The 13,305-nt window shown below is 44.5% G+C and overlaps 1 protein-coding gene across 1 annotated transcript in view; it reads left to right on the top strand.

Annotated features, from left to right (window-relative positions):
* Positions 1-13,305, top strand: part of FRMD4B (FERM domain containing 4B) — an 84,880-nt gene that overhangs the window by 48,217 nt on the left and 23,358 nt on the right. Inside the window, exons 8-11 of the mRNA XM_075713749.1 lie at positions 8,412-8,495; positions 9,687-9,752; positions 10,811-10,868; positions 11,813-11,899. Coding sequence (XP_075569864.1) covers positions 8,412-8,495; positions 9,687-9,752; positions 10,811-10,868; positions 11,813-11,899 — 295 coding nt within the window. The remainder of the gene's footprint in view (positions 1-8,411; positions 8,496-9,686; positions 9,753-10,810; positions 10,869-11,812; positions 11,900-13,305) is intronic.

Raw genomic sequence — 13,305 nt, 5'->3', positions numbered from 1 at the left:
TGGATTTTATACCCTCTTCAAAGAAAGCTGGTTGAAAACTGCACTAGTTTTTCTCTATCGATGTGCAAGTCTCGCTTTTCTTGATGAGTCACTGCAGTTCGTTTTTGGGGTTATACACCCCAGTGTACCATGAGGAACAGGTAGCTGAGGCAAGGCAGCGTGCGGAGGGGAGCCGGGCAGGGAGCCCCTGAACTCCATCTCCCTGAGCACTCAGGCAGCAGTTCTGAGATGAAAATGGTGTTCTCTCCTGGTGTTTTATTTTTCAATACACAGTGAAAATTCACTGTGTAAACCAGGTGCAATTACAAAAAAATGCATAGTTAAGACCCCAGTTTTCTGCTAGACTTTTAACAGCAAGAGGGTTTTTTCTGCTGGTGCTACTTGTAGATTCATACAGTTCAGGGCAGACCAAAGCGCACATAGTCTCTGCAATGATGTCATTTTGATGGTTTTTTTTCTTTTAACAATTTCCTATTTTAAAGCAGTTCTGTAAGGGCTCTTAAGGAACTCGTATAGTATGCTTATTATGTAGCAGATGAATTAGGTGGAAGCACTGTGGGTGAAATGAGCAAAAGGATTAGATGAAGGGGGGGGGAAGTATGTTTTCAGTAACTTAATCTGATCTCATGGGATTTACTACTTGTATAAGGCAGTGTAACTTCTAATATTTGCACATAATTATGGCAGTTTGGTAAGGAACATGTATTTTTAGGTTTCGTATGCATGATGTTCTTACAGTTTCCTGAGGGGCAGCAAAAGGGTGGTTGTGTTTTGTCCTCTTTAGTTGTCCCTCTACGGTTCTTTCTTTTCTTTCTTTTCCTTTAAGGCACTTTTGACTCAGAGAGGCAGTGCTATAGTGGGTACAACCCAGCCACCTAGGGAGGGCTTTTGTGTGTGCTCTGCATCCACAGCAGATGAGAGACAAGGCAAGCATGGTGCCAGAAAATTCATCATCCCCGCAAGTTGTCTCCCACAAGGGGACAAGTTGGAGACATGTTGCTGTTGTAGCTGTTAGGCTTGGAGTAGCATCATGGCATCCACAGCCTTAAGTAAAAGGTGCTCTCCCCCTTATCCCTAGAAATTCCCCAAGTACAGGTTCAGCACTAAAACACATTGCCTTTTCCTGTTGTAAAATTAAATTTCATGGCTTTTGTATTATAATGTATTCACCTCCCCTCTGCTGAATGAATATCTGGAAAACTTTGTCAGGTCTACAGAGTGTTTCTCCAGTCTTGCACAGTCAGCTGCAAGCAGGAGTTTGGGCTCTGGTCTGACTCCGAACAACATCCTCACTTTAAAAAAAGCAAAAATAACTATCTCTTGCTTTTCCTTCCCGTGGTGGTTGGGATCTATCACGTGGGGTGTATTTGTGCTTTGAGGAAATGGAACGACAGCTTTTCAGCCTCAGCTTTTTTCCTTTTGCAGATTTATCAGGTCTTTATCGTTGTTTGGATGCTTTATTTTTCTTGTGGTTCCATGTATCTCTGTATCAGCATGCAGGGCTGTGATAACAAGCTTTAAACTTTGCTGCTGTACTCAGACATGCTAAAAACCCACAACTAATACAGCTAAGCTGACTTTTGTGTGAACAGGAAGAGAGCGTGAATGTTAGTAATAACAGTCTGTTGTTGCGAGGGAGGGATTGGGATCCTTCAAGCGTTGTACCAACCGTGAATAGTCATCTTTTGCTCTGCAGTAAATCCCCAGGTAAAGCAGAGCTGTTCTGCTTCCCGTCTGGTCCGATAGAGAAGCACTGCTAATGCGTGCCGTCGGTATGGCTGAGCGGCCCTGTGAACGTGGATATGCTGTACCGGATCCGTGTGACTATGAGCCGTCACTAATGGTCGGTGTGTTGTTCAAGGTCCAAAGGGTTTTATCTTCAGAATATTCATATTTCACATCAAGAGCTGTAAAAGAAGACCTGAGAATTTAGGGCAGGTTCAGGTTGCACATTTTCTCTAGCCATGGAGAACTGCTTCCTCAGCACCCTGTTTTTCATCTGCAAAGTGGAAATAAGAACGGTGCTTCAATCTGCCAAGGTGGCTCTGGGAGCTACTCACATTCTCATTTGTCTGGTCTCCACGTCCTCAGATAGAGAGGTGCGTGCATGTAGGTGATACGAGAAGCTCTGCTTTTTCCTTGGTGCTCTTTGTCCATCTTCCAAAAGCCAATGAGTAGGGTTACCAAACCCCTGTGAGATCAGTAGGCACTGCTGCTGCTCTTTCTGAGAGTCAGGCAGGGCTCGGGAAGCAGAGAAATTAGCCTAAAGGAGCAGGGCTGGAGCTGGAGGTCAGGCCCAGGGGTCCAAGGCTGTGGTCCAGCCTGTGCGAAGTGTGGGGAAGGGTTGCCCAGCCCTAGCCATGCTTTGTGTTTGGTACAGGTCCCTTGCGAGCTGTGAATCTAAAGCTGTTGTTGCAGCACAGCGTGGGAATCCACAGCACAGCCGCAGCATAGATGGACAACAAGCTTTGGTGTTGAAAAAGCCATCTGCGCTGCTTATCGTGCTCCTCTTTGCGTACACGGTTTGGAAGGCTCTTAGAAATGCTCCTTCAAATACCTTTCTGAGCAGGCGGTTCCTATCTGGTATTCAAGTGGCAGGATTTGCAGCCCTGCCCCGGGCAAAGCTCCCCGCTGGGGTTCAGTGCTGGCTGTCCTGTGCCAATGGGAGCCCCTTGTTCGTGGCCTTTCCAGATCCTGGTCTTCCTTCAGTAGAAAAATAACTTTCTTGAGTGTGCCAGCAGACCATAAACTGAAAGGTTGGGAAATGATGGGAAACGTCTGGCACTTGTCACAAAAGAGGATTTGTCAGAGAGCACATTTCAAAATCCTGCTGCCAAGATCCTGCTGCTCTGACATACTCGAAAGCTGCTAAATCCCTTGGCTCTCCTTGTACCTTCCCTGTTCTGTCTTCCTTCCCCCCTCCTTTTTTCTCTTGCACTTTTAACCTCCTTCATTTATTTTTTCCCTTCTGTTGCCTTGCTGCTTCCTCCACACACCTGTTTCTTGCGGTACCTTGAAAGGCAGACCAACCTCCACGGGAGTGTGAGGTTGCCATGCTCTGCCCTTCCATTTATTTTAAAACAAAACAAAAGCCTACAGAAAAGGCACCTGTTGCTGAAGCAGTCCAGCTGCAGTGTGATGGTCGTGTTGCCGGCTCTCATCTGTGAACGTATGGAATGGAGCACCTTGGAGACCACGCCAATGCTACTCTAAGTCTGGTTACTTTAGAAAGTCGCTTTAGGACCAGGCTGTGGGGTGTGGGCAGCAACACAAGATGTTTTTGTGCTGTTACAGCATTGCTTGTAATCACATAGCAAGGAATTTAGTGGTTATTCTCAAGAAATAGGACCATTGCTAACATCATCTGAGTAACCTGACCAGCCCTCTGAAAACTTAGATTGTCAAGCTTTCAAGTATCTAGTCTAATTGTGTGCTGTTTCTATGTGTTTATTTTGCTAGCTTTAAATATCTTGAATAGAATAAGAAAAAAAATCCCAATGGGAAGTTTTTTGAAGCATCTTCACGATGCAGGGTAATAATTGTATCGTCCTTTAGCTGTGAAGCTCCACGTTTCCTCATCTCTCACATGCGATTCTCAGAAGTGTCTGTTATTTTTTAGGTGTCCATGTCCTTTCAGGTTAACTTGAGAGGTTGGTCAATATTTTCTAAAAAAACAAGGCACTTCTAAAGTCTACCTGTAGTGTGCCTAAAATTCATTTCAGGAATTAACCAAAGATGAAATAGTGACACTCAGAAAGACCCAGGAGGTGACTTATTCTAATGATCACATAGCAACACAAGAGTAAGTATGTGAGGTCAAGAGGCTTTGAGAATAGAGGAAAATCACTATACAATGCACTTTCCCCAGTGATAAATTCCTACCTTATAAAGTGTTATCAACATGATTCAGTGGTGGCAGACACACCTGCCATCACTTTAGTCCGTTAAAACTTGTCTGAATTCCCATGCTTAACAAGTTGTTAATATTTACAAAGGTGATGTGGGCTGGTAAAGTTTTATGTTGTAGTCCAATATATTGCTTTTGCTGCTCTGGGTGTGTTTATTGCTCTTCACGTTTCACACTAATCTCATTAACCACATCTTACTGCATCTAAGCTTTTACCTGCGTTAGCAACAGGCGTAAGCTGTTTTTGACAGTGGGAGCAGGGAAAGGCCGGGGCAGCCGTTGACAAGCGGTCCTAATTAGCACAGTTCTGTAAATCTTTGCCTAGCAGGGAGTGTTGTATCACTCGATTACAAGCTGTGAAGATGCCCTTTCTGGGAGCATAAATATGTAAGTCTCTTAATTTTCAGTAATGTGCTTTAGGCAGAGTGTGCCATAACAGTCTGGCTTGGTTCCTTCCCAGACTTTTGTTGGGGTTTTAGCAAGATGCCTAAAATTTCACTGTAACATCAGCAGGTTGTAGGAAGCATGTGGGATTGGTCCTGGTTTGCTGCTAGAGGTGATAGTTTGAATGTGGAACTCCTATTCATAGTAAGGTATGTGGTTAAATACTGCTATTTGTTATTTTAGAGACAGGCTGCCCTTCCATCTCCATAGAGCTGGCACTGATGAGCAGGGCGTGCTGCTGGGGACAGCATCTTGCCCAACGCTTGTTTGTGTTGGGACAGAAAATTAAATATGGACAGTACCAAGAATGCAAGCTGAGGTTCAGCGTGAGGAGGGTCTGATGTAGATTTTCATTTACATTGCCTAGATCAGTTCAAGTTCTGCTTGATAGCTGCTGGAGAGAAAACTCCCATTTAGAGGGTGGAATTGGAAGGAAAAAGGGTCTGTCTGCTGGTTTTCTTTAATTCTTCTCCATAGTGGAAAAAGACTTGAGATGAGAGTTTCCTATATTCTCCTCCTGGGGAATAAACAAACCTTTTGCCAAAAAATATTCAGTCCTGTTGACTCTGGGTGGTTTAAGTTTATGTATTGAAATTATGCCAAGAACCACCAGTCAAGAAGCCCCCTCCGTAGCAGAGGTCAGATTAAACGCAAGTGGGCCTCTCCATCCCGACAGCCGCCGCCGCCTCCTGCCCTGATGAGAACCGACCATGGACACGCCAGATACAACACTGGTGTGTTTGGCTGGTAGATAGCGTAGACGATTGGACATCTGGAGCTGGGGCTGTCTGCCTTGTGATTTCTGTATTGCCTTGTGATCGTTGTGAAACCAAACAGGAACAGGTAATAATTCAAACCGTCACTCCTGCTATCTGGAGTTGTCACCTCTGGGGAACAGCTGGGTCTCGGAGGGCTTGGGAAAGTGATCCTGAAGGTCAAGGGGAGACGTGCTCGGGCTCCTTGGTGCAGATGAAGCGATAATGAATTCTGTGGAAGGAGGGGGAGGACTATTTGAGGCTTTTATTACCCCTGAAGCCGTGAATCATCCCAAGCGCTAATCCTCTGGGCTGCCACGTGCCAGCCTGCGCTGTCTGAAGGCATCCAGTGTCCAAGGAGCTGTGCCCTGTTTCTCCGAGGTGTTTTACATTTTTCTAGGATTGTTTCATGCTTTATCTTACAATTGTGCAGGCAAAAATAAAATCCTCATGTGGCTCCTCGGAGACTTTCAGGCCTTGTAAGTCCATTTTGATGGATTCCCTCCAGCTGCAGGTGGATGGGACGGTGTGTCTGAACCTCAGGGTATGAGGTTGGGTCCCTTCAGGAAGGCAAGTTCCAAGGGCCAACTTTGCCTCGTAAAAGTGTATTCTCTGCTCTTGCGAGAAGTTGGTTGGGTTTGTAGGTTGGCAGAAGAACAGAGAAGGTCCAGCTCTGCTGTAAGTTGTCACAGCTCCGTGGACTTTTGCCTGCTAACGAACTGCACCAGGGCCCATGGTTCTGGGTCAGTGCTGAAGGGATGTGCCCTGCATCATGGCACAGACGTGGCTGCAGCCCTTTGGTCGCTATATGTCCCAGCTCAGAGCCCACAAACCTTATTGGGGAGGTGGGTACGCTGGCTGGCTGGTGCTCAGTTTAAATTCAGTAGCAGACATTTCCATATTGATGAGCTGCCACTCATCACTCAAGCTTAGCTAGTGCCCTCATTTTAGCATTTGATGGGGATAAATTAAGTAGCTGCTCAACCAGGTCCAGAGGCGAGGGGCCCAAAAACCGAACGGGAAGGCGAGTAGCCCTGCTACGAGGCCGTGAATTGTGCAAAAGGTGGCATTTCAGAGCATGGTAGGACGTAGCTGCCAGGGTTCGTGGCATTTCTGCAGAGTTTCAGTGACGGTGAGGCTACTGGCCCTGTAGTAGCTGGTCAAAGGAGAGCTTGGGACCTCTCCACCCGGCTGCAGTGGTGGCAGCTGGGGGGGTCACCTGTCCCCCCACCTGGCTGCCTCTGCGGGAGCTCAGCTCTCGCTTCCCAGCATCAGCCTCCTTAGGGCTTCAGCCCTTGCTTTGGCGTTTTGTTGTTCGCTGGCAACGAGGTTTCTAAATAGGGGTTTAGAGACCAGCCATTAAACCTCTGGTTGTGAATGCTGTGGGTTGAGAAGCCATATTTATAGGAACAGCCCTTTTGTTTGCTAAAAATGAGCTATCTTGGTATTGCTTCCTTCCAAAACCCCTTTACTTCGCTGTATTTTCCTGCCAACCCTGACTGCTACAGCAGCCATTGCAGTTATGAGTCAGGTGTAAAAATCAGAGGAAATTTTTATTTTAATCAATTATCCTGTGAGTCTGTGATGGAAGTTGGAAGGGACCTTGGGAGGTTGTCTGGCCCAACCCCCCTGCTCTGAGAGGAGTTAGCTGTGAGATCAGGCCAGGTTGCTCAGAGCTTGGTTTTTTTTGGTTCGGGGTGGGTTTTTATTTTTTGCTCTGGTTTCTGAGGCCTCAGGAGGGTGTGCTCGGTCTGTATTTTCATATGTCCCTACAAAACCTTGGTCATCTACCTTCTCGCTGCAAGCTGAGATGTCCTGGCAGCCTTTTGAGCCCATCAAAATGGGCTTTTAAGGGGTGAATAAAACCCCCTCAGCTTTTGTAAGCATTGGCTGTATTTGAGTGTTGGGAGGAGAGATCCTGATTTTTCTCCCCAGCTGTCCCAGTTTGTGGCACTTGGGTGCTGGCCAGCTTGCAAAGAAAAGTGCGTATTCCTGGCAGAAGAGCACTGGCCCAGCAAAGCTCAGCAACAACAGCTCCTCGGCGCTAATTGACCCCCTTCTTGGCAACTTCATCAAAGATGTTGAAGAATAAATAGGCTGTTGATTGAACTGTTTCCTCATCCTCAGAGGTGGTCCCTCTTAGTCAGGGTTGAGGCACATTGTCAGGGCTGGGGAAGAAGGTTGCAGAGCGATGAGCCCGTGCTCGTCAAGGAACAAAAAGCTTTAATTTACTGTGCCTTCCATGTGACGTCTCCCGTGTGAGACGGAAATGTGGTAGGGGTTTGCTGCCTCGTCTGTCTGCAGAGGTTGATCCATGGTGCCCGCAGAGCAGATTTCTGTGTTCTGGTCCACTCTACTGATGTACAGGGTGCTGATTTTGAGGGAAGAGGGGGAACGTAGCTCAGATGACATCTCTAATAGTGGAATGTAATGAAAACAGAGGTTGGGAGCAGGAAAACACCTTCAAGGAAAGCCTAGATGCAGAAGTTGAGGTGGATGCTGATGGACGTGACTGATGCATTCTTTACATAGAAAAGTCATGTTCGTGCTTGTTGGTGCTGCTGTGAAGGCACGCAGAAATCCTGCAGAAATGAGGCATGCAAGTTTCAGCTGATTAATTAATGGAGCATATAAGGAAAAAATTATTAACCATTTTACTGATGCCTGTAAATAGGTTTTTAAATATTCTGCTGGGGTTTTTCGTGACAAATTGCATTCCCATACTTCAACACCCTTTATTTTGTTCCTGGGCCTGGAGTCCAAAATACTTGAACTTTCTGTGGAATCAGCAGTCCAGGAAAACTATTTTCAGTGCAAATGTTTTAAAGTGGATGAACTGACATCCTTTGTTTTGAATCAGATCAGCATTAAACTCTGAGATTTGAGAAATACCATGCTGCTTCATGAAACTTACTGTCTAGAGGTAGGATTTAGCTAAAGATAGCGCAAAAATCAGCACTACAAGCCTTGCTTTTGCGCAGAGGCTTTCCTTCCGCAGCTGTTTCAGGGCTCATTCTGCAGTCAGCAAATGGAGTGAGTGTGTGCGAGGTAAATATTGATACGGTGCTCCCGTCACAGTGGCCTGAGAATCATGTGTCCGTGTAATGAGTTACGACATGAGGCTGCATGACACCATATACACCACTGTCATGTGAGAGGGCCTATAGGGTTACGTTGCTATGACAGCCTGATATGGGCAATGCACCGTGTTCTTGGGTAGCAAATACAGCCCTTCCCTTCTGCTAAAACTAATGATTTCATCTATGATTCACTAGCAGTGACTCTGTGCCATTTTTGGTTTTTAGTGATGAAAACACTAGAAAAGACTTGAAGACACTGCCTGTTTTTCCTACCAAGACGCTGCAGGAGCATCCGTCACTCGCTTACTGGTGAGCTATTTAATTTAAAATGTAAATCATCACTCTGAATGGTAATGAAAAGATCACTTCTAAACAGTTTCGCAAACTCTTTTAAAAGTTTTCAGCCTGTACGATATAGGGCTTGGAGTTAATTGCTCGTGTTCAAGCATTTCCAGTTTTTAGAAGGTTATAAATTATGCAAGATCCCATGCAAATCCCTCATTGAAAGTTCACTTAAATTAAATTGCTGGATCAGAATATGTGGGGACCACGCATTAGAAAGAGCTGAAACCTGAACTCCAGCCAAGCCTGGGTCTCCAAAGAGCACCTCGCTCTTCAGCTGTCACACAGTTGGAGCCTCTGTTGTGCATTGACCTGGGCTGGCTGGTAGATGCCCACCTGCCTGCTCTCCTCAACAGGACAGGGGGAGAAAATAAGCTAGAAAAGCTGGAAACAGAAAGGCAGGTCCAGTTTTGTGGCTTGAATCTGCTGTAAAGGAACACAGCATTTGGGATGAATCAACAATATTATTGCCTTGGAATTGATGCCCTTTGTGCAAGTTTGACTCCCTCATTTGTTTCATTTTTTTAGGCTTGATGTGTACCTGATGGGTTTTCAAGTATACGCGTACTTGCTTAAGATGGTTTTTTTTCAGAATGAATACTGCTGGGTTTTGCTTTGCTTTCAAGTGTCTGACACTTAAATGCATATTTTATTTCACATTCCGCTAAAACAAAATGTTGAAGTATATAACAGGAAAAATGCAAAAAGGTCATTGCTGACAAATCTGTATTTTTTCACCTTTGAAATGCCAGGGGAAAATACACTGGAAGGAAAACATTTCTGGTTTAACTTCTTCTGTCTTACATATGGAGCATTAACCATCCTTTGAAGTTTTGGTCCTTTAGAATGTGAAAATGAATTTATACAATTAGTACCATTATTCTGCAGGCAGCATCTGCAGCAGAGCAGGCTGATCCAAAACGACTCGTTAATTAGTCTGGAACGCGGCATGCGATGGCAGGGATCAGCCAGGCAGCTCCACGCTGCTTAATGAAGGGTGGGAAAGAAATCAGTAAGAAACAGAATGTAAAGCAGGGCGAGAAATGTACAGAGGGACGCTTCTCTGCATGCTGAGCAGGCGTCTGAATTTCGACAGATGCCGTCACACATGAGAAAAGTCACTGAGCCTCTAAATTGGGGTTTGTGCTTGTTTTGCAGCGAGGACAGAGTAATTGAGCATTATACACAAATTAAAGGTCTGACCAGAGGACAAGCCATTGTTCAGTGAGTATGACACTTGTTAATTTGTGAAGATGATATTTTTACTTCTTTTTTCTTTTTTGTTGAGAAGTGGCAATGCAGGATGCTTTGGTCGTTATTGCTTGCAAACTTTACCATTTGTATCTGTCAGATTCTTCTTTTTATTGAGTTATATTTCAAAGCTAAATTAGTTTCAGATTTCACTGGCTTCCAGTTAAGGTTGTGTGTACTCATTCAAATACCTCAAATATAAAAGAAATTATGTGAGCCTTACTTTATCGGAAGACTCTTCTCCATACCCTGCTTGCTATCAATTAGCTTTCACACCAAACTCTTAAGGGCGAGTATTACCTTACATCCTATAAAGAACCCAAATGCATGGTTGTTGAAGTGTTCAGAATTTGGCTTTCAAAAGAACAAGGTCTTCCAGGATGCATACAGAGCCCATGGAATTTTAATTTTTTTAATTTACCGTTAATATTGCTGTACTTCCTACAGGCAAACACATACATGGTAAGAAATGAGACACTGGAGATGATTGCCGTGGTTGCATGTAGGCAACTTGCAGTTTTTCTCATGTAGCTCGGTGCCTGTAACTCATCTCAACAATTCAGGGGCTTCTTTCAATAGGAACAAGGGAAAAAATTGTCTGTTCAGTGGTTGCCTGAATTGTCTCGTGAAACAGTCATACAACTGCATAAACACTTTCGGTTGGAGCCTATCCATTGTAACCAAAGCACCATAACGGAGTAATTATAGGCAGGTCTTTACCTCCAACATTTCCCAAAAGGCTCACATGTTCAGAATTTTTACATTCAGTTCTCTGACCTTCTGATAAGAGATTAAATGTTTTGCTCTATGAGAGATTTTTCCACTCACTTTAGCTAGGCCAAAATACCACATCTTTCCCTGAGCCAAGATGCTAAGTTTTTTTTCTGAAAACATGGGTCTTCAATTATTAAGACCTTCAAAATATGCAAATGATAAATGACATGTCCTGAATGTATGTGTGAAAAAAATATGTTAATAGATACTATTCCCTCAAGAGAAAATCATCTGATAGGCTATAAATCTGTCTACAGGTACATGAAAGTGGTAGAAGCCTTGCCAACATATGGAGTTCATTACTATGGAGTAAAGGTTAGTAAATGCACATAGATAATGTGATTGCTTAGCTTATTACATGTGATTACATTCCTATAGGAGTAGTTTGATGATTCAGTATTCTTTTAGCAGAATTAAAACCCACATTTTTCAACCTCTGTAATTTTTCCCCGCCTTCAATATTCTTTAAAAATTGTTTCCAGAGAGCGGCAAAGCATTATCTGCTACCAAAGACAGAAAAGATTAGTTGTAAAACCTTCTGTAATCCTATCAGGAGCTAAATTCATATCAGCTTAATTAAACTGGATATCATTTCTAGATCTGAAGCAGTTAATAGTTTCCCCAGAGGCATTTCTAATCAAGATGAGGGGGAAAAAAAAAAATACAATGTAGAAAAGACTACTTCTAAGTGACAGGTGATTAGTGGGTGCGTACTTGGAGTGGGGAAATGTTGAGAAATATTTTTGGAGAGCGATGGAAATGCACCATTTATTCCCGTAGAGCAGAGCCTGGGCAAAAGTGTTTTGGGCAGAAGAGTTCAGCAGAGATGATGTCTCCTTACTTTTGAGTCATGGCCATGACTGTGGTACCTGAGAAGCTGATGTTTGGTGCTGTTCTCTTCTCCTGCAGCTGTCCATGCCTGAATTTAGTGGATGCAGTCACTGGCCACAGTTTTTTTTCTGTCCCGTATCCTTCCCCCCTCACAGCTACTCCTGCAACAAGTGTCACCCTCCAGTTTCAGCAGCACTGTCGCTTTTTTGTCCACTTTGCACAACCACCATGTAGTTTCTTGTCTTTGCCTGAGAAGGCAAGGGGAGAAAGTTTCAACATTCACCCCAGCAACCCACTTCACATCAATTTGTTTGCAAAAAATGTCCTTCTGTACCTACCCGTACTTATCACAGAATGAAATGGGCTGTAATCTTGGAATTGCTTAATTCTTAAGTAGCTCTTGGTTCATGTAGATGTCCATTTTTCAGGATAAACAAGGAATCCCGTGGTGGCTTGGAATAAGTTACAAAGGAATAGGCCAGTACGACTTACAAGACAAAGTTAAGCCGAGAAAAGTAAGTTTTTTGCATCTGACTGTTTTTTTTCGGGGGGAGGCAGGTGGTGTTGCATATCAGAATATATTTTTTTAAGCTGTTGCTTATTAGACTAGTGAGCAAAAGACAAGGGGTTGGAGGGAGAAGGAGAATTCTGCTGGCACTGAGGCAGTAAAACTCTCCCTCTCGCACAGATAGTGGAAACTCCCTTTGGGAGCTTTGGCTCATGTGTCATCTTGAGTTTGGTGGTCTTAGGACAATCTGGGCAGGAATTTTGAGCCTCCAGGGATAACTGCAGAAGTATGAAGCAGTTGGGTTTCTGCAAGTCCCGAACTAAAGGCCTTGTACTCAGGCAGTGTTTTCACTTGGCTTTCACAGTTGTTTTTCGTGTGTGAAGTGATAAAGGCTCCACTAATATCCATGAAATACGAGGGGAACTGCGTGAAACTGCAGGCCTGTTTAGGCAATTGTATGTTTCCATGATGCAACAAATTATAAGGGGGGATTGAGAGTAAATGCCAAATACTGGAGGTCCTTCTTTACTTTTTCCACCCCTGTGCTCCCCAGCGCGTCTCCTGCAGGGTGAACTCTGCCAACAACCTCTCTTGTTGTTTAAACAGGGCAGAGGGTCCCGTATCGCACTGCTGGCTCCCTCAAAGTCCCCATCAGCCAGCCCTAACAGGCTCTTCTGCCGGCAGCCTTGGAAACCCATCATGCAGCCCAAGCACACGATGTGTTGGGAGCTTGCCCAGTCCTGTAGCCGCATACATCTCCCTGCAACAGGACTGAGCCCTGACAGTCTTTGAAGAGTTATTTAACCCGCTTGGCTGGAGGGGAAAAGCCAGCACTGCACGTGCAGGGGCCACGCTGTTGGGTCGAGGGTGTGTGGTTTCTTCTGGTCATGTCTTTGTCGGAACATCTGAGCCGTGAGGAGATGGGAGACCTAGGGTTTTGCTGTTCTTCCCCGGGAATGATCTGGGCAGGAGTTCACATGAAGTGAGTGCTTCCTGCCAGGGAATTTTATATTTGCAAAATGATAGTTTAGTGTATTTGTGCCAAAAAAACACAGCTTAACAAAACTTCCTTGTTAAGAGTAATTCCCCTTCAAGCTCCCAACTTGATCTTCTCTTTTTCCAGAGCAGGCTATAACTTGGTTTCTTTTGGTACATATATATATACCTGTGTGTCCAAGGTTGAACTCCTATGTCCTTCCTTTGCATTGTTTAGTAAAGCACATAGTTTTGTCCCAGGTCTCTCTTACCATGCCTGTTCTAAATGACAGTGACACAAGAGGAACCCTAGAAAATCAACTCAATGTTAATGAAGCCATTGATCGTCAAAGGAAAACATCAAGGAGCTCCTCTTGCTCTTGAGCACTTCCCTGTTTTTAGGCAACATCTACAAGTTTTTCCGGTCAGGTCAAACAT

Source organism: Pelecanus crispus, chromosome 7 (genome assembly GCF_030463565.1).
Source record: "Pelecanus crispus isolate bPelCri1 chromosome 7, bPelCri1.pri, whole genome shotgun sequence".
NCBI lineage: Eukaryota > Metazoa > Chordata > Aves > Pelecaniformes > Pelecanidae > Pelecanus > Pelecanus crispus.
The sequence above is the reverse complement of the archived record's forward strand: the minus strand, read 5'-3'. Positions and strand labels throughout refer to the sequence as shown.